Source organism: Nyctereutes procyonoides, unplaced genomic scaffold (assembly GCF_905146905.1).
Source record: "Nyctereutes procyonoides isolate TBG_1078 unplaced genomic scaffold, NYPRO_anot_genome, whole genome shotgun sequence".
NCBI lineage: Eukaryota > Metazoa > Chordata > Mammalia > Carnivora > Canidae > Nyctereutes > Nyctereutes procyonoides.
Genome location: NW_026575043.1, coordinates 53,479,737 through 53,505,806, shown reverse-complemented (window position 1 = coordinate 53,505,806; position 26,070 = coordinate 53,479,737). Strand labels below are relative to the sequence as shown.

Below are 26,070 nucleotides of genomic sequence, written 5' to 3'. Positions count from 1 at the left end.
TATCTACAGAGAATCTAGAGATTTGGCCACTCAGGTCCCTGTCAGCTGGCCGGAAACAAACTTGAAGGTGGCACAGGGTGTTATCCTGGCCACTTCCAGATCGGGGCTCCTCCTTCTAGAACAATGCTTGACCCATAGCACTGGCCTAGTTGAGCCTTTTGTTTTTCCTTTCCTCCTCTGGCCTGAGCCTTTGGCAGGACGGGTTTCAGGCTCCAGGCCAGTGATTCAAACTAGCTTGGCTCTGTGTCAGTTCCTGCCTTTCTAGAGGTCAATATATCTGCCCCGGGGCTCTGTCCATGTTTGCAGTCTTTATTAGCATGCATGGACAACAGGAGTCTATGTCCCCTGCCATCTTGCATCCAGTCGTCAGAACGAGAGGGCCTGAGCAGAAGGAAATGTGCACTCTGCTTTCTTTCGGCAGCGTGTCTTTTGCCCGATTTTTATCTGGGGGCCTTTGAAGAGTCAGCCAGCGCAGAAGCAGTGCCCAGAAAACTCATCAGTGTCACTCTGGTTTATTTGCCTCTTCTCTTTGAGTTTTTTCCCATGGAGTGGGGCTCTCAGCGACAACTGGCGAACGGTTGGGCGATTGCTCGTTGTCATTCTGGTGGGCACTGGTTTTCCAGAGGGCTCCGGGTGCTTTGTGGGTATTTACATTTGTTTCTGTGACGCTCAGAGCACAGTTGGCCCCAGTCCCAGTTAATGGGTGGAGAAACTGAGGCTCTGGGGATGCAGAGAGTGAACTGGGGAAGGGGGACAGGGAGGGAGGGGCATGGTAGGGAGTGACCCTGGGTATCCAGGGCCAGGTTGCATCTTGAAGATGTGCAGGGTAGGTGTGTTTGAGAAGGGGTGAGGTTGTGCACCTGTAAGAGAAGGAGAAGCAGAAGGAGGGAGGATTGAATGAGAGTAAAGTCCTCCATTTATACCTGCCCAGAAGCACTCATGGTCTGGCGTTCTTTCCCATCTAGGAGTTCATAGGCCTTTCTCCAAAGCAATTTCTTGCCCTAGGCCCCAAAGGTCTCAGTGGCTTACTCAGCCCATGAAGACCCTGCCCTTGCCCTTGCCGAGTGGGGAGTTGGATCACAGAAGCCCTCCCCTCCTGCCCATTCTCTCCCTTTCCTCCCTGGTGCAGCTTTATGGTGGCATATGGAAACTGTTTCTATTTACCCAGCACCGCCAGGATGCTGCTGCACGCTGTGCTCCAGCGAACGGAAACCTTGGATTCCCCGCAGGGTCATTTCAGAGGCTGCATGCAAAGCAGCCAGCTGTTTTGCAGGGAGCGTCTGGGCCCTGTTACATCAGCGTGGAGGAAGCGTTACCATCTGTGCAAACAGGTCATCCTGGTTTGTCTGCGGCCTGTCCTCTGAACAGGGAACTTCTCTCAGACTTGGAGTCAATGTTTTGTTACTGTCCTTGTGTATTCTGATGCCTGCTCATTCAGCCTTTCCTTTTACCTTCTTCCTCTCTTCCTGCCAGATTTTGTGTTCACCTCCCTAGGCTGATTGCCAGGATTCAGGAAGGGTATAGTTAAGGGGTAGGTGTTGCATAAACCTTTAGTGGCTAAGGTCTGCGGGGCCCCAGGCCTGAGGCCGCAGCCTGGTTTTCACACAGGAGAACTCTGCCTAGGGCAGCAGAAGTGCAGAACAACATGTTTCCCTTTCAGGGGACTTTCCCCCGGAGGCCCAGAATGGGATCTTCCTGGTTGCCAAGAATGTTCCTGGTCAGCTTCCTCTGGCCCTTTTAAAACCTCCTGCCAGCGGGAGCCAGTGGAGAAGCTGGCTTGCTGGGAGGGCCTGGAATCCTGCTCCTCCCACCCTCCTGCACCTGCTGTGTGTCTTTTTCCCTTCTTCCCTCCCGCTTGCAGTCCGGCTGCCTCCTAAGAATTGGACATGCAGAGGCCAGGGCCGCCAGCCATTGTCTTCCTGGAGGAGGTAGTGGAGGGCCAGCTCCCCAACAGCCCTGTGGTGAGGTCATCCAGTCTCCACCAGCTGGGCCCTTGCGGTATGCCTTGACCTTGCCTTTCTAGCTCACCTGGAAGAGCCCACCTGCTCCGGGTGAGGGCAGTGCCAAAGTCTGAAGTCATGGATATTGATTCTCATGGGGTCTCTAATAATCCCTGGTGTGAGAGGTAGTCTTGGCCCCTAGGGTTGGGCTGGACCCAGTGTGCTGTGGGGAGAGCCTCTGTGACTGCTTTGTTTTATGGGACTCTCCCTGTGCAGGGGGCATCTATGCGAGCACATCATTCACCTGGAGACCTGGGAGCCGGTATTTCTCCCAGGAAGTGCAGATTTGGCCAGGGTGGCAGGAATAGGTGGGGTGGGCAAGGCAGCAGAGCAGGTGGCTACTCACAGCCCCTGGGGTCTGAGGCTCCCCAGATAGATGATCCAGAGCAGCCCCAGGGGGCACGGTGCGTGGACCTTAACCATGCACATGAAGTGCCACATTATTCCCTGGCACTTCATGCCCATTGGTGATCAATCAGGGGAACTAGGAGTCCTTGCATGTCCTCCCACATCCTGCTTCAAAGGAGTCTTTCCTAAGGAAGCCCACTGGGATCTGTTCCCCAAGAGGCAGGGCCTCATACCCCTAAACACCCCACCGTCTGAAACACAGGCCCACAGTCTGTGTCCTCGGGCTCTGGTGCCCCCCTTCCCCCAGACCTCTGGCCTCTGACCTGCTCCCTGTACCCCTGCCTTCCTCTCCTTTATTGGCTATAATTGTCTTGCCTGTTTCAGAAGCTGCTGAGCCTTTGAACCTGCCTTATAGTACAGCAAGAAAGCACTTGGGATTTGGAGCATTTCCATCACCTCTGTGGCCACTTTTCCAGCCTAGAAAGTGGGAAGCAGTGTTCAGTGGGGCAGGGAATTAGGACCCACGTGATGCCCCAACCCCCTTATTTGCGGTGCACTGAAAGTGCTTCTGGACTTGGCTGCGGGGCTGCCCCCTCTGCGTGAGGGCTGCCTATAAAAGGAACAGGATAAGCTAGGGGCTCCCTGCCTTCCATTTGCGCCCTTTCTATAATCCCTAAATGTGCGTCCAGCCGCTGTCGAGCCACTGGAGCCAGGTGTAAAGGGGGCTCTGTGAGATCTCCTGTGGCTTTCCTGAAAAGCCCCGCAGCCTGCCCCCACCCCCACCCCCCAGAGCCTTTCAGCCCTCCCTGCATATAAGAGCCACAAATAAGCTATGGGGCTTTGCCTTTGGGGACCCAGTAAGCAAGCCAAGTTCTGTGTTCTGAGCAAGCATCAGGTTGAATGGTTAGAACAAAGTCCGCCCGGGAGGGGAGGCTCCTCCATTCTCTCTTCTTGGCTCTGCCAGTCACATTTTTCCTTTTCTTTTTAAGGGTCTGCTCTGAATTATTCTTATACAAAATAGTGCCTCTCAAACAAATCCTTAAAAGAATGATCTTTAGAAAACACTGAGATCAAGTCACTGCCCCTTAATGCCCCCTGGTACTCCCACTGTACTCCTCGAAGGAGCTCCAAGCTCTGTGCATGCCTCCTGGGCCCTGCCCTGCAGTTACTGGCCCCCGGAGTGCACTTCTAGAATCTTCGGGGAAGAGCTTTTTCTCATTTAATTCGGATATTTGTGGAGCATTTGTGCATCTTGCTCAACACTGTTCTGGGCCCTGGGTACTCCACAGCAAGACGAAAGTCCCTCTCCTCACAGAGCTAACATTCCAGGAAGGGAAACAGACACTAAACAGGCCAACAAGTAAATAAATGCCCCAGGAGGAAGCACGGAGGAGGATTGGGCAAGCCAGTGATTTACAAAGATGTGAGAAATCCGGGGAGGGCAAGAGGAAACTTAGGGAAGTGCAGAGGTCCTTAGGAAGGACCTTCCCCGCCTGTCTCAGGACAATAAGGAGGCCAGCATATCTGGAGCAAGAGGGTGGGTGGGGTGAGACATCTCAGTCTCCTAGGCCCTTTTAATCCAAGGAAGGACTTGGAGTCTTCTTGGGAGCTAGATGCTGCAGTCTATTTGGGGCAGAGGAGTGATACCATCTGGTTTAGGTTTTTAAAGGATTATTGTTATGCTGAACTACAGAATTACTTAAAACACACACAAACAACAAAGAACTTCTCTGGCATAGAGACTAGACAAAGCCAGGGCCCAGGAGTAGGGAGCCCAGTTGGTAGAAGGGGTTGTGCTTCCCTGGGGAAGAGGTGGCTTGGGCCATGGCAGAGGGGTGGAGTGAGTAAGTTGTGGGACCTTTTTTTTTTTTTTTTAAAGATTTTATTTATTTATTCATGATAGTCACACAGAGAGAGACAGAGAGGCAGAGACACAGGCAGAGGGAGAAGCAGGCTCCATGCAGGGAGCCCGACGTGGGATTCGATCCCGGGTCTCCAGGATCGCGCCCTGGGCCAAAGGCAGGCGCCAAACCGCTGCGCCACCCAGGGATCCCTAAGTCGTGGGATCTTATGGTCCAAGCACAGCTAGTTATCTGGGCATCATTCAGCATTACAAATTAAGGGTGTATGAGTGGGTGAGCCTTCTGACTCTCCAGGATGCTTCTGCCCTGGGATTTGTGTGAGTGTGGCTGCTCTGTTCAGTGCTTTAGGTCAAGGAAAATACTTTCTTGCCACCCTGCCAAGACCTTTTGCCTGTCTGTCAGTCACTCCTGGCCCTCAGTGGGCATCCCAGGTGCCCCGGCCAATAGAATGTAAAGCCCAGTCGCTTCTCTCTGATGGGTCTCATAGCTGTGTGCACAGTGGAGCCACCCACTCACCACATTTCTCTGGTGAGGAATGAATGATCAGTGTTTGTGTTAAGAAAGGCGCTAGATGGGGAGCCAGGAGACCTGAGTGCAAGACTTGGCTGTCCCACCACTCCCTGGCCCCCAGTTCCCCACCTCTAAAAGGTGGACATTGAATTAAGTGGTCTCCACCACCCATTCCAGACCTGATAGTCATTGTTTCCAAGATGAGCAGCAGAAAGTACCCCAAAATCTAAGTGCCACTACAGTGCTCCTCAAATTTACAGACTTAATGAGAATGAATCACCAGGAAAAGGAAATGTAGCAACCATGTCAATGACTATGGCAGTGTCCAAAAGTGGGCTCCAATTCCCAGATTGATGTCCGCCCAGCCCATAATACACAGTCTTACCTTACGGCTGCCTACCTGCCGAGCACAGAGGGCGACCCTCCTCTGTAATTAAGCATGGTGCTTTTAAACATAGATCCGGTTCACTTTCTGAATGTGTGAGACCCTGGACAAGTTCACACTTGTTCTGTGCTTCCATTATCTTATCCGTAAAATGGGGACAATTGTGCTAGGTTGTGAGGATGCAGTTCATATGTATATGGAGTGCTTGGAAGAATGCGGCAGAAGCTAAGTTGCTGAACTCTAAGGTATGTCCATCTGGGGGGCTGCAGTTAATCACGGGAAGGAGAGGGATGAGTGTGCTAAGGGACGCCCTTACCCTATCTGTGCAGCCAGGCGGTGTTTGTGGAAGACTGTTGATAACTAGCAAGGTCCAGGCGGCTGGTCCTGCCTGCAGGAAGCTCATGAATTTGAGTTGTTTTTAAAGCCATCTGCCCCTACCTGCTGTCTCTTCAGAGTCTCTATGTACCTGTAAACCTATGTACTTTCCAACCTAGATGTTGGAAAATGCAAGGGCAGCTAGTCCAGCTCCCCACGTGCTGGGTGAATCTCCTTTCTGTTGAAACATCCCCATGGTTGGCTGTGGAACATCTTCTTGAGGCCCCTTGGTGACGGGGTCCTTGCTGCCTTAGCAGACAGGTGGCTCTGCAGGGCAGGGGCTCTCCAGGTACCTCCTGTCCCCACCCGGGGCTTCTGGGCACTGCCCTCTGCCCCTGGGGATGCCCATGAAGCCAGTGAGTAGATGAACAAGGCAATTGTTGGTTTAAAATTATTTTATGAAGAATAATTTCCAACTTACAGATCATATTTAGAATAAAATAACAAGTGTGTACCCAGCTGTAAGAGGGCCTAGCATTTACTTACTTTAGCAAATCAAACATGACAGTTAAAGCCCCCTCTGCCCAGGGCATCATTGGTCAACTCTGCTTGTTGGAAAGGCCCTCCCTGTGACATCCCCTCCTGGGTCCTCATTCTGCCCTTTGCAGCCCTGCAACACGTCTGCTCACACACACCAGCCAGCTCTCTGTGATCTGTGACCATGGAGTATACATTTTATCTCTGTGGTGCTCACTGTCACATGGAGGCTCCTGCATCCTCAGTGTTCCATAGTAACCAGCTGCCCTCTGGAGCCCATGAGCGCCAAGCTGATGATCCACCCAGAGCTTGGGAAGGAACGCAATCCTAAAGACACTTGCCAGCCTCGATCCATATCAGCTCCATGCGGGTGAGGAAGTCTGAGTTTTTCCTGAGGGCAGGCCATTACGAGATTTTAAGCAGCAGAGCACAATCATGTTGATGCTTTGCTGATCTCATTCTGCAACCAGATGCCTGGAGTCAAGTGGCCAGGAAATGCTGGGGCAGTGAGAGCCAGTCTGAGGGCCTCTTACTGTCTTACAGCTGAATGGCAGGAGACCACCCCCCACCCTACCCCACCCTCCCCAGACCTGGTGACTTACTGGCTGTGATAGTGGAGAGAAAGGCAATGTCAAAACTTTCCATCAAAGACTGGAACCCTGGTCCTTTTCCCTGTCCCAGTGGTCCCTGTGGATTTCAGAAACTGGAGGGAGCTGTTGTTTGTGACTTTGAGGGGAAGACGGCACCCAAACCAGGGCACCTCAGGGTTCTGCCAGGCAAAACCCACTGGTGTGGGTGTGAGTTGCAAGGAGCAGCCCACACTGGGGGGTTGCTGTAGCCTCCCGGGTCACGGTGGTGTGCAGTGTATGTGGTGAAGGCCAGAGGGCAAAAACTGGGAGGGCCAGGTGCCTTCTCCTACCAGAAAGGGTGGAAGGACGTCAGATCTATCCGCTGAGAGCCCCAAGAGAGAGGAAGGGCTGAGAAGGTTCGCACAGAGGATCTCAGACAGGGGCTCACACAGATGCCAATGTCTAGTGCCGGCTGGGAAAGCCGCACTAATGTCCACTGCCATCTGTGCCAGCTCACGGCTGCCCACCCCACACTGGTCCTGCTATTTCTTTCACCTAGGACTGCTGTGGTGTGGGCATGGGCTCCTGCCGTGGCAAGTGAAGGTCGCGGAGGACGGGCACAGGCACACGAAGTCACGGCACCATCCAGCTGTCTGCCTGCGGCTTCTTCTACTTGGGAGGTGCCTTTTGGCTCCTGCTTCCCTGGTCTACATGAATGCATCCAGGAAGGTGGTTTGACCTTCTCCTGTCCCTGCCTAGGGCTTAGTTCTTCCAGAAATGGACATTGGGGGTGGAATCGGGGAATGTCTGCCTTGGGTAGAGAAGGATCAGGATGGTCAAGGGTGAGCTGCAGCCAGATGTGCCACCTCCTGCTTGTAACTTTGTGAAGTGATGGAACTGCTGCTGTATGTTTCATCGTTTTGGCACTACCCTGACACCCTTTCCAGGCTTCCATTTCTTGAGCAGCACGTAGCCTGCTGATGGGGAACTAATCACCCAGTTCCGCATCTCAGCCCTGCCTGCCGCTCACTGCTTGGGCTCAGGAAGGTACCTGGCCTTTCTGTGACTTAGATTCCTCAAGTCTGAAGTGGGTTAATGGTACCTTCTTCATAGGATTGTCATGAGCATTACATGGTCAGTTGGTATAAAGCACTTAGATATGTGTCAATTATCTATTGCTATATAGCAGAGTATAAAACATAGTGCTTGAAAATAGCAGATATTGCCTTGAGATATTTTGTGCAAGAATCTGCAGTTTGGTGGTGCCCAGTGGAGGGGCTTATCGCTCTGCCACGCAATGTCAGTTTGGACACTTGGCTAGGGCTACAAGATCTGATTTTGAGATGGTTCATTTACCTGACTGGCAGGTTGCAGGCCGTTGGCAGGGGGCTCAGCTGGGCTGTGGACAGGGGGCTTTCCTTCTTCTCCACAGGCCTTTCCACCACACAACATGGTGGCTGTTCCATGAGCAAGGATCCCACTAGAAAAAGGTGATGGTGTCCTTATGATCTAGCCTCAGAAGTCATTAGCATTATGTCCTCCATCCTCCATTGGTCAAGATAGGCACAAAGGCTCACTGGTTTCAAGAGGGAGACATGGGCTTTGCCTGTTTGTGGGGAAGCAGAAGGGTTCTAGAAGAGCACATAGAATGAAAGATCATGCTGTGACTATATTTGGAAAATAAAATCTGCCACAGCATAGGTTTTGGCATATAGTAAGCCTCAATAAATGTTTATTACCACTAGTTTAAAACCATTGTCAGGGGTGCCTCGGTGGCTCAGTTGGTTGGGTGTCTGCCTTTAGCTCAGGTCATGGTCCTGGGGTCCTGGGATCGAACCCTGCATCAGGCTCCCTATTCAGTGGGGAGTCTGCTTCTCCCTCTGCCTCTGCCACTCTCCCTGCTCGTTCTTTCTCTCTTTCATTCTCAACTAAATAAATAAAATCTTTAAAAAAAAAAAAAAAGACCATAGTCAGCTGTGCTTCTCCCCAGATTCCTCTTTCTTAGAAGGTGGTAGTATAGTATAGTGGTTAAATGCATCGGCTCTGGAGCCAGGCTGCCTGGGGTCAAATCTTAGCTTTGCCCTGTAGAGCTGGGTAACCTTGGTTGAATTGCTTAACCTCCTCCTGCGGTAGCATTTATGATAGTACATACCTCTTGGGACTATAAGGATTACATCAGCATGGAGTACAAACACAGAGCCTGTGAGTAGTGTTAACTCCTTTCATATGGGCTTCATTGGTGCAGCCCCTTCCAGAAAGATTCTCCTAGCACACATTCTCCTAGTTACACATCCTAGCAATGGAGATGAAGCTCAAGCCAGAGTAGGTTTGTGAACTGGAAGTCCCTGTATTTCCAGAAGCCTGAAGGTTGGGAGGGGAGAGAGTGAAGTATACTGTTTTAAGATTCTTATCCTATGCATGAAGTGGCATGATGCCACTTGAAAGTGGACTGTGGTAAATTAAAAATGTATAAAATGTATCCTGTAAACCCTAAAGCAACCTCTAAGTAACAAAAGAAAGCATTGCAGCTAAGCCAACAAAGGAGATAAAATAGAATCATAATAAATATTCAGTGATCCAAAAGAAGGCAGAAAAAGAGAACAAAGAACAGATGGGACAACTATAAAAAAAATAGCAAGATGGTATATTTAAACCTAACCATTTATTACACACATTAACCACATTAATTACATTAAATGTGAGTAATCTAAATACTCCATTTAAAAGGCAGAGATTTTCAGATTGGGGTGGGGAAGCAAGATCAAACTATATACTGCCTCTAAGAAACACAGTTTAAATATAAAGAACTAAGAGATTAAAAGTAAAAGAATGGAAGAAACCACTCTAATCACTAATCTAAAGAAATAATTAAAAGTTGGAGTAGATATGTTAACAATAGGTAAAGACTTGTGTATATTTAGAGAACACATGTATGTATGTATATATAAAATAACTCTCAAAATTCAAAAATAAGAAAATAACCCAAAAAAGAAAACAAATGAAAGATTTGAAGATGCTTCAACTAAAACATACAGATGACATATAGGCATATGGAAAGATGATCAATATTATTAGTCCTAATGCAAATTAAAAGCATTGAGATTGGGATGCCTGGGTAGTTCAGTGGTTGAGCATCTTCCTTCAGTTCAGGGTATGACCTCGGGGTCCTGGGATCGAGTCCCACATCAGGTTCCCTGCAGGGAGCTTGCTTCTCCCTCTGCCTATGTCTCTGCCTCTTTATGTGTGTCTTTCATTAATAAATAAATAACAGCTTTAAAATAAATAAATAAAAGCATTGAGATTAAAACAATGCAATACTATCCCACAGTATTTAGAATGGTCAGGATTAAGAAGGCTGAGTGTGTCAGGTGTGGTTGAGTGTATGGAGGAATGAGGACTCTCCTGCACTGCAAGTGGTAATATAAAATGGGTACAGTCTTTGGAAAACAGTCTGACAGTTTCTTAAAAAGTTAAACGTATGATCTAGTGATTTCACCCCTAGGTATTTACCCCAAAGAAATGAAAGCATATGTCCATACAAAGCCCTGTACATGCATGTTCCTAGCAGCTTTTTTTGAAACAGCCTCAAACTGGAAGCAGTCTCAGTGTCCATCAACAGGTGAGGGGATGAACTGTGGCACATCTATACAATGGTATGCTACTCAGCCAAAAAAAAATCCAAAATGAGCTATCGAATCACCATTACAACATGGATGATTTTCAAAGTACTCACGCTGAGGGAGAGAAGCCAAACAAAAAAAGAACACATGCTCCGTGATTCCATCTGTATAAACTTCTGAGATGCAGATTCATCTAATAGCGACAGGACGTAGATCAGGGATTGTCTGGGTGTGGATGGCCAGGCATGGATGTATGATCTTCATTGTAGTGATGGTTTCACAAGTGTGTGCATATATCAGAACATATCAAATTGTGCATTTTACTGTGTGTCAAATTTATCTAAATAAAATTATTCTTAAAAGTAGGTGAAGAAGAGCTTTGCAGGATCCTGCTGCCCCTGGCTGGCAGTTCAAGCTTAGAAGGACCAGTTATGACCCTGCAGCCATAGGAACTCTGCCTATTTTCTCCCCTTTACTATTTGGTGGTGAGCTTTACATATTTGCTTCCTGCCACCTCTGCATGTCTCCTTATTCAAACATGTTTCATTCATCTTCCTGTAGGTGGATCAGTTTGAGTGTGAATTGTGGGCAACGAGATTCTCATCCTAGATGATGATAAATCTTCCCAATAAATTAACAAGTTGAAAGTCATTTCTTGGTGCCTTTGTTTACCATGTATCAGTAGACATGCTTGAGTGTTGTGACAAACCCAGTTTAAACAAGCCTAAGTATAAAAGGATCTTTATAGGCTCAGATTTTGGCGGTGGATATGAGGCACAGTTCAATCTTAGGGCTGGAACTAATGTTATCTCTGTGATTCTTTTGTTCTCTGTTGGCTTCCTTCTCAGGGAGGCTTCCCTCACTGTGGTGGTGCCAGAGGCAGCCACCCGCCAGCAACAGGGAAAGAGCCCCACCTTCCTGAGTGGTCTAGGAAAAGGTCCGAGTTCAGCCATCATTGGCTGGGCTTGGGATAGGACCCCTGCCTGGACCAATCCCTGTCCAGGGGAATGAGATGCTTTTATTGCACCTGCCCTGGAGACAGGGGTAGAGTCAGCCAGAGACAAAGAAGGTGGGATGGGGAGAATAAGGAGAGGATGTTCTCCAAAGGCAGATGGGGTCAGTATTACTGGAAGTAAAGAGGTATGCGTGTCAGCAGGGAAAAACAACAGATGAGCCTACACCAGGGAACAAATCCAATTATTTTTATGTTTTAACCAAGCAGGATTTAACATACTTCCAAAAGTCAAAAGTGTACAAAAGAGGGGAGCCTGGGTGGCTCAGTTGGTTAAGTGTCCGGCTCTTGATTTAGGCTCAGGTCATGATCTCAGGGTCCTGGGATTGAGCCCTGCATGGGCTCTACACTCAGTGGGAAGTCTGCTGGAGATTCTCTTTCTCTCTCTGCCCCTTCTCTTGCTCTCTTTTTCTCTAAAATAAATAATTTTTTAAAAAAGATTTTATTTATTCATGAGAAACACAGAGAGAGAGGCAGAGACACAGGCAGAGGGAGAAGCAGGTTCCCTGTGGGGAGCCCGATGTGGGACTCGAACTCTGGACCCTGGGATCACGCTCTGGGCTGAAGGCAGATACTCAATTGCTGAGTCACCCAGATGTCCCAAATGAATTAATTTTTAAGAAGTATGCAGAAAGATCACTTTGAGTAACACTTTAATGCTGGCCCCCCACCCCTTGTAAGGAAATTTATCCTTCTTGTTTCATAGGTATTTGTATGTTTTCTTCTTTCCTCCCTTTTTCTTTTTTACACAAAAGATAGCATATTATATGTGCTCTTTGAACTAGGTTTTTCATTTAACAAGAGAATGAAAAGCATTTTTAATTAGCCATGCTAATTCCTGCTATTATTACATGGGATGGAGCATTGACTTGTAGATAATGGGACATACAGGTGAGCATAGGAGCCCTTTCTTCTGGTGAATGGTGTTTTTATCCTCTTGAGCCTACACTGTAAATGAATCGCTCTCCTCTTCTTATGCAGATGGAGGCAGCTATGCTGTCCAGGACTCCCAGACCTCCAGCCTCGGCTTGGGGGGTGAGAGTCCCCCATCAAGCCCCACGGGACACAACTGGGAGATCAATTATCAAGAGGCAGCAATCTACCTCCAGGTGAGCATCTCTGATCAGGATCTGTTTTGGGTGCCTGTTGTCCAAGTAGGGTTCCCAGGGTAACCTACATCCCCAGAAATTCAGTTCAGGCCTTGGTTCCCATCTCTGCTCTGTGTGTGTGAGTGAGCTTTGCGTCTGTAAGATGGGGATAACCAACCTGATCATGCCCAGACAGGGAGGGCGATGTGTATGGGTTTTTTGTGACCCCCACCCAGGATGGGGTCCTGCCTGACCCTGAGTCTCCCTGAGTCTATCCACTTGACCTTCTCTGGCCTGGTCCACCTTCTCAAGGGCACACTGGCAGTCAGTTCTCAAGGGAGGAGTTCTTTAAATACGTAATGCTGTAGTAGGGCTTTGTCAGCCTGGCATGGGAACTTAGACACCTTTATTCCTTTCCTGTTAATTTGCTGTGCTGCTTTCATGTTTGTTGTTTCTTACTTGGTTCTTGTTTTTTCTTTTCCTCTCTCTCTTTCTTTCAATTAAACATTTTTTTCCTTCTTTTTTTAAAATATTTTATTTATTTATTCATGAGAGACACACACAGAGAGGCAAAGACATAGGCAGAGGGAGAAGCAGGCTCCTTGTGGGGAGCCCAGTGCAGGACTCGATTTGAGGACCCTGGGATGATGACCTGAGCTGAAGGTAGACGCTCAACCACTGAGCTACCCAGGTGCCCCCCAAAATACTTTCTTTATAGAAGTAATACATACTCATTGCAGTAAGTTTAGGGGCTGTGGAAAAAAAACATTCACTTAAGTCACTGCCAACATTCTTAAAGAACAATACATAGGTTTTATGTGTTTTGTAAAGTAGTTTTAAAGTTACGTGGTATCTACGATTATATGGTCTTTTTTCTCATAGTGTGTAACAGAAGCTCTTTTTATGTTATTATAACTCCTATAAACAAATTTTAATGACTTTATATCTGGTAAATGTATCCTAATTTATTTAAACCTATCCTGATAAGGCTGGATATTTCCCCTTTTACTGTTTCCCTTATTGTATGTTATGTGTTTCCCTATTATAAATTATAATCCAACGACAGTCTATGCAGAGAGTTATTTCTTTCTGTCACTTTAATATCCAAGATTATTTTATTAGAAAAGCCTCTAGAAAGTGGAATTACCAGATGGATGGAATCAACATTTTTAGGGCTCTTGATGTACAGTTCTCGAGTGCTCTCCAAAGGGGATATTGCCTCTTAGCTGCCCGTCTCACTCTCTGTGGCATTGCCACTTTAATTGCCACTATAAGATTTCCATCTCTTGTGCACACCAGGTTTAGGCATGGACATGGAATCTTTCTTAAATTCACTCGAATAATAATTTTCCGTAATCTTTTCTCTTTGAAGCAGCTCTCATACTGCACGTATGTGTTTTCTTTTTCTTTTTTTTTTAATTGGAGTTCAATTTGCCAACATACAGTATATCATCCAGGGCTCATCCCGTCAAGTGCCCTCCTCAGTGCCCATCACCCAGTCAGCCCAACCCCCTGCCCACCTCCCCTTCCACTGCCCCTTGTTCGTTTCCCAGAGTTAGGAGTCTCTCATGTTCTGTCTCCCTCTCTGATATTTCCCACTCATTTTCCTCTCCTTTCTCCTTTATTCCCTTTCACTATTTTTTATATTCCCCAAATGATGAATGAGACCGTATAATGTTTGTCCTTCTCCGATTGACTTATTTCACTCAGTATAATACCCTCCAGCTCCATCCACACTGAAGCAAATGGTGGGTATTTGTCATTTCTAATGGCTGAGTAATATTCCGTTGTATACATAAACCACATCTTCTTTATCCATTCATCTTTCTTTTTTTTAATTTTTATTTATTTATGATAGTCACACAGAGAGAGAGAGAGAGAGAGAGGCAGAGACGTAGGCAGAGGGAGAAGCAGGCTCCATGTACCGGGAGCCCGACGTGGGATTCGATCCCGGGACTCCAGGATCGCGCCCTGGGCCAAAGGCAGGCGCCAAACCGCTGCGCCACCCAGGGATCCCTCCACTCATCTTTCGATGGACACCGAGGCTCCTTCCACAGTGTGGCTATTGTGGACATTGCTGCTATAAACATTGGGTTGTAGGTGTTCCGGCGTTTCACTGCATCTGTATCTTTGGGGTAAATCCCCAGCAGTGCAATTGCTGGGTTGTAGGGCAGATCTATTTTTAACTCTTTGAGGAACTTCCACACAGTTTTCCAGAGTGGCTGCACTGGTTCACATTCCCACTAATAGTGCAAGAGGGTTCCCCTTTCTGCACATCCTCTCCAACATTTGTTGTTTCCTGTCTTGTTAATTTTCCCCATTCTTCCTGGTGTGAGGTGGTATCTCATTGTGGTTTTGATTTGTATTTCCCCGATGGCCAGTGATGTGGAGCATTTTCTCATGTGCTTGTTGGCCATGTCGATGTCTTCCTCTGTGAAATTTCTGTTCATGTCTTTTGCCCATTTCATGATTGGATTGTTTGTTTCTTTGCTGTTGAGTTTAATAAGTTCTTTATATTCTTGGAAACTAGCCCTTTATCTGAGAGGTCATTTGCAAATATCTTCTCCCATTCTGTAGGTTGTCTTTTAGTTTTGTTGACTGTTTCTTTTGCTGTGCAGAAGCTTTTTATCTTGATTAGGTTCCAATAATTCATTTTTGCTTTTGTTTCTTTTGCCTTCTTAGATGTATCTTGCAAGAAGTTGCTGTGGCCAAGTTCAAAAAGGGTGTTGCCTGAGTTCTCCTCTAGGATTTTGATGGATTCTTGTCTCACATTTAGATCTTTCATCCATTTTGAGTTTATCTTTGTGTATGGTGTAAGAGAATGGTCTAGTTTCATTCTTCTGCATGTGGATGTCCAATTTTCCCAGCACCATTTATTGAAGAGACTGTCTTTACCAGTGGAGAGTCTTTCCTGCTTTGTCGAATATTAGTTGACCATAGAGTTGAAGGGCCATTTCTGGGTTCTCTATTCTGTCCCATTGATCTATGTGTCTGTTTTTGTGTCAGTACCACACTGTCTTGATGATCACAGCTTTGTAGTACAACCTGAAATCTGGCATTGTGATGCCCCCGGTTCTGGTTTTCGTTTTTAATATTCCCCTGGCTCTTTGGGGTCTTTTCTGATTCCACACAATGTTTTGTGATTTCTTTTGAAAGACTTCATTACATTTGGATATTTATTTGGTAGTCATTCACTTGTCTTTCTGCTGCTCATGTTTTATGCAGCCTCACATGAGTTGTACCCCTCAGCAGATGCATTCTGATCCAGGTTAAGGCAATAGAAATGTTTTGGGGACATTTTGGTGAGCTCAGGCGTGTCTGTTGATGATCTGGCAGGGTCCCCCAGGGTCTCCCTGTGCACCGTCATCTACTTCAAGGTTGACTAAGATGCTGCAGAAGAGTATGGAGTGGGTCAAAAATCAGAGTTAGGATGGCCTAGGAGACTTCAGAAATTCGGTAATTCTTTCTCTCCTTAAGAGAGTGAGCAACCCCCACCAAGGTGGTTTGATCGTCTCCCATTTACGACTAGCTGCTGACACTCAGAGGGGCTAAAGGAGTCCAAGGCCAACCAGCTAGTAAGTTACAGAGTGTGGATTTAACCAGGTCTGGCTCGGGGCACCTCGGTGGCTCAGTGGTTGAGCGTCTGCCTTTGGCTCAGGTCGTGACCCCAGGGTCCTGGGATCAAGTCCTGCATCAGGCTCCCCCCAGGGAGCCTGCTTCTCCCTCTGCCTCTTTCTGTGTGTCTCTCGCGAGTAAATAAAATCTTAAAAAAACAAAAACAAAAACACAAAACAACCATGTCCAGCTCACTTCCAAAGGATGCTCTTTCTTCTGTACTTTGTGGCTTCGTTTCCAAACCTGACTACATGTATCCATTTGGAAATGAGCTGTGTGGTTGTGGAAAAAGAGCTACAGAACTGCAGATGTGGTAGGATAATTTTCATATAGCACTTATATATATATATATAATATATAACCCATACACACATAAGTAGGTTCATACACACATATAGTAACATATACCTATGTGTGCATGCACAGATCCCCACTCACATCTGGAAAGTACTTCACCTAAGTGTTAAAGGTGATTATCTTTGGCTGATGGAATTTTTACTGCCATATAATCCTGTGTGTTATTTGAATTATTTTACCAACAATTAATTCTTTCTTTCTTTCTTTCTTTCTTTCTTTCTTTCTTTCTTTCTTTCTTTCTTTCTTTCTTTCTTTCTTTCTTTTAAATATATTATTTATTTATTCATGAGAGACACACAGAGAGAGGCAGAGACGTAGGCAGAGAGAGAAGCAGGCTCCATGCAGGGAGCCCAATGTGGGACCCGATCCCGGGACCACAGGATCATGACCTGAGCCACAGGCAGGCGCTTAACTGCTGATCTACCCAAGTGTCCCACAATGCATCATTAAAAGAAATAATAAAAAAAAGAAAAGCAGAACTCAGATGCCTGTGAACAATAATCATGGCTGTTTCTGGGGGGTAGGTGTAGGTGGTGTCACACATGGTCTTCTTTTTCATGCTCTGTGGCTGAGCTGCAGCATGGCCCCCGAACCAGGTGGCTGGTGTACTCGGGTAACTGACTCCTTGCTGCTTAGAGGATACCTGGTATCTGTGGTTTCCTCTCTTCCCAAATTTTACCTATTGATTCACACACCCTTGGGAGCCATGTACTCTGCTCTGCTCTGCAGTCTCAATGCCTCTGAGACAGACCTGGTTTCCTGGGTGGACTTCCACCCCAGGGAGCAGAGAGAACGAAGCTGGAAGTCACGTACAACTGGCCTGTCTTCTTATTTCTTGTAATCTAGTTCATGATCAGCAGTGAGGAAACAAGGCCAGTGTTCTCCTTGGGGTTTGGATGAGAATCCAGGGACATGAGTAATATTTCACTCTAGCCTTGGTGGTGGAGACCTGTCTCTCCTGGTAGTTCCACATCCCAGAGGTCAAACCTGAACCGCAACCCCCCCCTCCTCGTCAGTGGTTTCCTCTAGCCAGACCTTCATTCCTGGCTATTTATTGGAAAACATTACCTGAGAATTGCATTTTTAAGTTTTTTAATTTTATTTTAAGAAAGATTTTATTTATTTGAGAGAGAGAGAGAGAAGGAGCAGGGGGAGCAGGGAGGGAGAAGAGAACCTCCCCCTGAGCAGGGAGCCCAATACTCCCAGGGCTTCATCCCAGGACTCTGGGATCATGGCCTGAGCTAAATGCGGACACTTAACTGACTGAACCACCCAGGCACCCTAGAAATGCATTTCTTAGTAATCTAAACCCGAAGTTTCTCAGGCCACTCCAGGTGTCCCCCCAGCCATGGAGTGGTAAAAACCACAGTCCTGCACAGATCACAAGACTGTGATTGACACTTGCCCAGCTTGCCCACTGTTTGATTCCTGGGGTGTTTCTTCCCTTTGTCTGGCTTGCCCCTGTTGAGTCTTTATTTTTTGTTAATGGGGGTAGTGATGTGTCTGGCTTCAGGAAAGTGACTCACCCAAAGCTACCCTGCAAACCACAGCTGAGGTCAGAGCTCCCCACCTCACAGCTATTGGGCAGTCCCCAGGCTGAGCCAGGGCCTGGGCACATGATCTCTTGCAGGAGTGGTTCATCCTACCAAGCATCCATTAAACACCTACTATGTGTACCAGGGTGAGACTTGACAAGCACCCCTTGCCTTTCCTGCTCTCTGAGTCAGGCTTGGTGAGCTGGAGCCACCTCAGGGTGGCATCCATTAAACACCTACTATGTGTACCAGGGTGAGACTTCACAAGCACCCCTTGCCTTTCCTGCTCTCTGAGACAGGCTTGGTGAGCTGGAGCCACCTCAGGGTGGCATGAGAGCCCACCAGGCTCAAGTGCTTGCCACATCACAGTGTGTCCCTCTGGGCCGTAGTTCTTCTTCCTGCTGGCCTGTGGCTTGGGCAGGAATCACTGTGGTGTGTGTTCAACTCATCTACCCGAAATAGGGTTTGAGCATGGGGAGGGTGGGGTGGCCTTTGTTCCAGAAGAGCTGAATAGTTGGAATAGTTGAAAGTCAGACCTCATTCCAGGACAGGTGGAATGCTTCCAGAGGGCTCTAGGTCAGGAGACCTGTGTGTCCATTCTGGCTCTGCCACTCTCCCCTCCAGGAAATGAAGCTAGTGGGAAGAGTCTATGCTGAGTGTTCATGCTGTTTCAAAGTGAATGAAGCTGGATCTCTCAACTCAGCACTGCTGATGTTTGGGGCCAGATAACTAACTCTTTGTTGTGGGGGCCTCTCCTGTGTATTTTAGGATGGCTAGTGACATCCCTGGAATTTGCACACTAGTTGCCAGCACCACCCCCAGGTGTGATGAACAGATATCTCCAGGCCAGGTTGGGTGGGAGGAGGTGGAGGGCACAGCATTGAGAAGCGCTAAAGCAAGGCAATGTATGTAGAGCATTACCAAGTAAATTTCTGTGAATTGGCTGCTGGGTGGGGTGCAGATGTGATGGAGCAGATGAGGTGGGGTGACCCTCATCCCTGTGCCCACCAATTCCAGGGAGGCAGTAAAGACTCCTCCCTGCAACTACCAGCACAAGAAGGCGCTGACCCTAATAGGGAGTATGGCCTTACAGTGTCATCTGCTCCTAGTCACAAGTGGGCCATTCCCAGGGCTCTGTCACTTATTCTCTGCATCAGCAGAGGCTAATTGCAAAACCAGGGTGTAGACCTAGATTGCCTGGCTCTGTAAGCTCAGGTGCTACTGAAACTTCTATGCCTTGATTTTCTTATCTGTCAAATGGGATAATAAAAGCACCCATCTGAGAGGACTGTGATCAGGAATAAAAGAGTGTCTAGGATTCAGGTAAGAGGCTGAGCATGGTGCCTAGCCTGGTAAGCACTTGGTCAGGGCCAGCCTCTGTCCCATTATGTTGGAGCGCAGGAATCAGGGCAAGGCCTGTCATTTTGCAGGGGTTAGGAAATGAGGTGAAATAGTCAAAGTAAGAAGGGAAATATATATATGTATATAGAGTAAAGGTATTCTCAGGCTCCTTTTCTTCTCAATGTTAGTATCATTTATAATCATAATAACAGGTGACATCTGCAGGGAGTCCACCATACACCAGACACTGTCCTAAATGTCTTGTGGGGGCTGTATGAGTAGGTGGACATGTTAGTCCATTGGTAGTTGACTAAGGCGAAGGAACTTTCTCAGCATTCTCCAGGGAGGAGTGGGGAGCCAGGACTCAGCCGTGTTGGCTCCTCCCCAGACCACAGTTCTGAGAGCAGGAGTTTGGCTGCTAAGGGGCTCACATGCGTCACCTCTGTTTGTTCTCTGGACTATTCTTTGATTCTTCCAGGTTGTTTTTTAGGAAGAAGCAAGTCTCTTGAGCCCCATCAGTAGACTTGACAGGGGTGCAGTTTGGTGAAGATAATACTTTGGACCTTCCAGCCTCTTCCATCTCTGGCCTGACTCCTTGCTCATCCACCAGGGCCTCCCCTTCCCCTCTGCCCTCTCAGCACCTCGAGGTGAGTCATCCCCACACTGCTCTCATTTCCTCAGGAAGGCGAGAATAACGACAAGTTCTTCACCCACCCCAAGAACGCCAAAGCGCTGGCGGCCTACCTCTTCGCACACAACCACCTCTTCTACCTGATGGAGCTGTCCACAGCTCTGCTCCTATTGCTGCTGTCTCTGTGCGAGGCCCCTGCCGTCCCTGCTCTCCGGCTCGGCATTTACGTGAGTGTCTGCATGGCACACCCAATGGTGAACATTCTAGAAGGGCAGATACTATGAGCGGATTTAAAACGAAGAGGCCCTGGTGGTCATAAAGACCTCAGGAGCAGCAGTGGATCGTCAGTCTGGCTTAGGGTCCCTGCTGGAATGAATGTACCCCCTGTCCCCACCCTCTGATTTGGCTCACTAGTAATTCCAGGAAGGACTGCTATCTGATTGCCTCACTTAGGGACCATGGGCCACATGTTGCTCCAGGTAAGCAGTACATCTGATTAGCAGCACCACCCACCATCTCCAGGCTCAGGGGAAAGGTAGCTGGGTGTGACCACCAGTCGGGGAGACAGTGAGGCTGGTGATGCCACATCTCCTCCATACCCTTTGGTTGCAGGTCCATGCGACCCTGGAGCTGTTTGCCCTGATGGTGGTTGTGTTTGAACTCTGCATGAAATTGCGGTGGCTGGGCCTCCATACCTTCATCCGGCATAAACGGACCATGGTCAAGGTGATGTGTCCATTTCCATTTGGCATTTTCTTCCATTGTCACCTTCAAGCCTGTATTGTCAGTTTAATTCCACATCCCCTTGGGCTGAGCCCTGTGTTCAGCAGTGTGACCCTGGAGCCCTGTCCTCACCAAATCTAAAAGCCTTGTCCAGATGTCATGATGATGCTGACAGGAGCCACTGTGATTTAGCATCTAGTGTGTGCCAAGCATTGGCACAACAGCCTTTGCGGGAGATGTGTTACTGTTCCCAGTTTACACCCTGCCAGCCAGATGAGAATGGGATCTAAATCCCAGAGGCTTGGGATTCAGACCCAGGCTTGTCTGGCCTCTAAGCCCATGCTGATCAGTAACTAGTAACCTACATACAGCTCCCTCTGTGCAGTGAGTAGGAATGTGGCAGGGCACACTTTGCTGTGTACAAAGCACACACCCTTGTCCAGGAGAATGTGCCCAAGGAACGACAGATAAGGATGCCCTGCGGACCTCAGGAGTGTGGGGAGAGCTAAAGGCAGAGGGTGGGCAGACATGACCGGACAGAGTGGCAGCTTCGCTCGGGGTACTGCTGGATGAGCTGCTGGGAGCTCTGCCTGTGGGTTTGTTCTCCTGGGGCTCCACATCTGTGCCTGTAGTCAGAGGGCTTGTCTCCAGGGGCTGCTTGATGTTGGGGGAGGCCTGAGAGAGAACTGGAGAGAAGGGAAGGGCCTCTCAAGGCCAGAGTGGGCAGGACCTGGCCAGCCCTCTGTTCAGGGTATTCGGGATGGGGGCGCTGGGTTGGAGGGGCTGATGGTGCTCTGTGCCTGTCTACCCCCAGACCTCCGTGCTGGTGGTGCAGTTCATCGAGGCCATCGTGGTGTTGGTACGGCAGACGTCCCACGTGCGTGTGACCCGGGCGCTGCGCTGCATTTTCCTGGTGGACTGTCGGTACTGCGGGGGCGTCCGGCGGTAAGGCCTGGGGGATGAGAAAGTCGCTATCCTGGCCTGGTCTGGACCTCTGAGCCTGCGGGGCAGGACTCAGTGAGTCAAGTAGTGATAAGATCAGTCCTGCACGCTGGGAGAATACAAGCACGCTCCCTTCCCTTGGCCACTCTGCCCACACGGAGCGGAAAGCAGTACTCCACTCAGATTCTGGTTTCCTGGCACCAGGCTAGGGCTCTTTCCCGTATTACCTGCAGCCTTCTGGAGCTGTCTTCTCTCTCTGAGCACATTATTTGCTCATGAAACATGGCAGCGGTGGCAGTTGAAAGCAGGCAGCTCCTCAAAGTCCAAGTGACTCAGCAGGCTACCACCCCGACTGAGGCAGGAGGCTGGACTCAGCCTGCCCACTGGCCTGGAGTTAAGCTTAGTTCTGAAGAATCCATCTAGAAAACCTCTTGGCTGAGGTACTGTTGATGAGAGCAGGCTAGTGGTTCATTCTTCAGGCCCATCCTCAAAGTTGGAAACAAGTGTCCGAAGAGTAGGTGGCCCCGAAATGTCTTCATGCATCCCACATCCCACTTAGGGAAGCTTTGTGCCCAAGGCCATGCACTTGGCCTTCTGCTGTTCCCTTCATTCCTTACAGGGCTCTGGCCTGTTTGAGCTCCACAAGCAGGAGGAGGGGCTGCTGGTGCCACACCTGCCCCGGGCCTCTCCAGCACCCCTGGAGTGCAAGTCCTCCGGGAAAACGCCAAGTGTGATGCCATAAATCAGGGTGCAGTGGGACTTAGCGTTGTGTGAACCAGGAGTTCCAGGCCCCCATCTCATCTGTGGAGTCCCAGACAGCACTCCCTTGGACCTCATCCTGCCTACCTCACCCCTTCCTGCCCTGCTTTCTCCCCAGCAACCTGCGGCAGATCTTCCAATCTCTGCCGCCCTTCATGGACATCCTCCTGCTGCTGCTCTTTTTCATGATCATTTTCGCCATCCTAGGTGAGTTTGCTGAGCCCCAGGGCCCTGGCAGTCTCTAAAACCAAGTTCACAGTTGAAGGAAAATTCACTGACAGTTTTAGAAGTCCAGGAAGGTTTTACAACTGGTTAAACACCCACAGCCTTCTACTCAGGGGATGAAGTATTAGGAAGCAAATGGAAACCACCTCTGAATCTTTTCATGAGGTCCATTCCCTTTCCCTTCAGAGGTACCGCCTGACCTAGGCTTACCATGGGCATGTGTATCTTTGTAATTATACCTCCTATTTTCTTTTTTTTTTTTTTTTTAATGATAGTCACAGAGAGAGAGAGAGAGAGAGAGAGAGAGAGAGAGAGAGAGGCAGAGACATAGGCGGAGGGAGAAGCAGGCTCCATGCACCGGGAGCCCGACGTGGGATTCGATCCCGGGTCTCCAGGATCACGCCCTGGGCCAAAGGCAGGCGCCAAACCGCTGCGCCACCCAGGGATCCCTACCTCCTATTTTCTTAAACCACAAATAAATGCTGTTGCTTTGCATACTGAAAAAAAAATTTTTTTTATATTTATTTATTTGGGAGAGAAAGAGATAGCAAGAGCGAGCACAAGCAACAGGGAGAGGGAGAAAGCAGGGAGCCCGATGTGGGACTTGATCCCAGGACCCCAGGATCACACCCTGAGCCGAAGGCAGACACTCAGCCACTGAGCCACCCAGGTGCCCTCACTTGCTCCTGTTGACAGAATGTGTGTTCTGTAGAATGCCGCAGTCCCCGCCACTCCCTAATGTTCTCCTTCTGCCTCCTGTGTTCGTTTACATCTACTTTGCAATCCTTGACATCTGGGTTTGGGACCTGCTGTAACCCATTTTGTTTTCTGCCATCTCCTAGGCTTCTACTTATTCTCCCCTAATCCTTCAGACCCTGTAAGTAATCTCTGTATTTGTCTGTTTCTTTAGTTGCTGTTGTTCCTTTTTTTTTTTTTTTTTTTTGAGAGAGAATACATGCATGCATGGGGCGGGGGTGTGGGGGGGTGGTACGCAGCAGTGGGAGAGAGAATCTTAAGCAAGCTCTCCATGCCAACGTGGGGCTTGATCCCACAACCCAGAGATCATGACCCGAGCCAAAATCAAGGGTCAGATGCTTAACCAACTAAGCCATCCAGGCGTCCCTATCTCTTTCTTTATGTGGGCCTTTCCCCTCAGACATGGTGGCCGGCCTAACCCCTGGCCACATTAGGAAGGTCTCTCAGCATAATTTATGGCTCTGGAAAGCTCCGGTCACCCATACTTGAGCTGATCCATTCCTTAAGTGCCAAGGAAATCCTCTTTCCTGTCCTTGAGAGGCCTGTTCCTAGCATCAGATCTGGAACAGATTTGGTGAAGGAGCAGTGGAGGGGAGCCAAGCCAGTGGTGCAGACTTGTGATTGTCTAGGAAAATAGTCCCAGTCCCCTCTGCCAGAAGCACAGAGTTCAGGAAGGAAGAGGCAGCTAGACTCCACATTTGCTCATTCCTCCATCCTCCATCAGGATTCCTTGGGAGGAGGGAGAGTTGGTGGGGGTAGGGGGGAGGAGGGTGGGGCCCTCTAGGTGGCCCATGGCGGTTTGTTCCTGAGGCCAATGCGTTCTTCTGCTTTCTTTCCCTACAGTACTTCAGCACGCTAGAGAACAGCATTGTCAGTCTGTTTGTCCTTCTGACCACAGCCAAGTGAGTGTGGGCTCTGCTAGGGCTTGGGACCTCTGCCAGTGCCCCAGAGTCTTCTCCTTTTAGCCAAGAATATTGCACCCCTGAGCACAGGCAGGTGCCAAGGGATTGGGGGTGGCCCGATGAGCTCAAAGCCCATAGATAGAGACAAGGGGAAGGTGGAAAAGAGAGATATCCTCTGGGAAGATGGAGAAAGGGAGAGAGCAGATGCGGGGTCCTGCGGTAATGCTCTGCAAATCCAGTTTCCCAGATGTGATGATGCCCTCCTACTCCCGGAATCCCTGGTCCTGTGTCTTCTTCATCGTCTACCTCTCCATCGAGCTGTACTTCATCATGAACCTGGTGAGTGAGCATGCATTGCGCCCTGTTGGAACTTCCATCCCAACCAGCACAGCCCTGGGCACCCAAGGCAGGGAGAAGTAGGGGCTGCTCTTGGCCTCCTTTGAGGAAGGGGTCCCAGGCTGTGGTCAAGTGTGGCATGGTGGCAGATGCCCTATTGGGACTTGATTTCAGCTGGTTACTGGTGGTAGCAGCCTCCCTGGGTAGTACTTGTGTTGCCACAAGTACTAGAGCTAACCTGTTAGGTCACGCTATCCTGGGACCTTTTGTTCTCCTCCAAATGTGTGTCATAATAACTATAAAAGCTGGTTGGGGCTCCCAGATAACTTAGTCAGTTGAGCGACCAACTCATTATTTCAGCTTAGGTCATTATTGTAGGGTTGTGAGATTGAGCCCCACATCGAGAGTGTGCTGGGTGTGCAGCCTGCTTGGATTCTCTCTCCCACCCCTGCCACACCCCACTCACACACACGAACACTGTCTCTCAAAATAAGTGAATAAATAAAATAACTATAAAAGCTGGCATTAATGAAGCTGTTGGCAGGCACTGGGCCAAGTGCTTTATATATGAGGATAAATGATTTATCACAAAAACTCTGGAGCTACTGTTACGATTCTCAACTTATAGATGAGGAAACTGAGGACCAGACTGGCAGAGTGATTTGCCTATAGTTGCACAGCTCAGGGTGGCCAGGTGAGCTGGTCTGATTCTAGAGCTCGGCTCTTAACCGCTCGGACCTACTGCACCCATGTGTCTGTTTCCACTCCATTGATTGGGAACCATTAGAAAATCCATTACAGGATACATTCTGCTAAGGAGAACATAAAGTCCCTGGGCACACTGGTAACTTTGAAGGTGTTTGCAGAGGTCTAGCTGGCTGCAGGGATGTGCCTACCATCAGCAGATTGCCCCAAAGATAAAGCCATTAGGCCCATGTGGAGACCATATGTCAATGCCAGAACTATCGGAGAGGCTTTAGCAGGTCTTGTGTTTGTTTATTTATTTATTTATTTTAAAATTATTTATTTATTTTTAAAGATTTTATTTATTCATGAGAGACACAGAGAGAGGCAGAGACATAGGCAGAGGGAGAAGAAGACTCCCTGTGGGGAGCCTGATGCAGGACTCCATCAGGACCCCAGGATCATGACCTGAGCCAAAGGCAGATGTTCAACCACTGAGCTACCCACGTGCCCTAAAAAATTTTATTTTTAAGTAATCTCTACACCCATTGTGGGGCTGGAACTCAGAACCCCAAGATCAAGAGTCACTTGCTCTACCAACTGAGCCAGCCAGGCACCCCAAGTCTTGTGTTTATTTTTATACTTCTAAAGAGCATTCTGAACACTGCTCCCCACAGTCAGGCCCAGGGTAGAAATAAAAAGCATTTACCCTGTGGTAGACTTGCAAAATGTCCTAAAAGCTTAAAGTCTTTTTTTTTAATTTTTATTTATTTATGATAGTCACAGAGAGAGAAAGAGAGAGAGGCAGAGACATAGGCAGAGGGAGAAGCAGGCTCCATGCACCGGGAGCCCGATGTGGGATTCGGTCCCGGGTCTCCAGGATCGCGCCCTGGGCCAAAGGCAGGCACCAAACCGCTGCACCACCCAGGGATCCCAAAGCTTAAAGTCTTAAAAAGGAAAATACTTTCCTTTTCTAATTCTTCAAAATCAAAATGTTGGCTATCTTTATAGGTATTAG

The 26,070-nt window shown here is 48.6% G+C and overlaps 1 protein-coding gene across 4 annotated transcripts in view; it reads left to right on the top strand.

The window, feature by feature from the left end:
- The window catches only part of TPCN1 (two pore segment channel 1), a 64,120-nt gene that overhangs the window by 19,486 nt on the left and 18,564 nt on the right, over positions 1 to 26,070 (top strand). For 3 of the 4 annotated variants that reach the window (XM_055322379.1, XM_055322382.1, XM_055322378.1), the window contains exons 3-10: positions 12,140 to 12,267; positions 19,776 to 19,952; positions 20,338 to 20,451; positions 21,263 to 21,393; positions 22,268 to 22,356; positions 23,217 to 23,251; positions 23,974 to 24,032; positions 24,272 to 24,371. In XM_055322379.1, the coding sequence (XP_055178354.1) occupies positions 12,140 to 12,267; positions 19,776 to 19,952; positions 20,338 to 20,451; positions 21,263 to 21,393; positions 22,268 to 22,356; positions 23,217 to 23,251; positions 23,974 to 24,032; positions 24,272 to 24,371 (833 nt within the window). Of the gene's footprint in view, positions 1 to 1,858; positions 1,999 to 12,139; positions 12,268 to 19,775; positions 19,953 to 20,337; positions 20,452 to 21,262; positions 21,394 to 22,267; positions 22,357 to 23,216; positions 23,252 to 23,973; positions 24,033 to 24,271; positions 24,372 to 26,070 lie in introns of those variants that run through there. The other variant, XM_055322381.1, reaches the window with a different exon arrangement.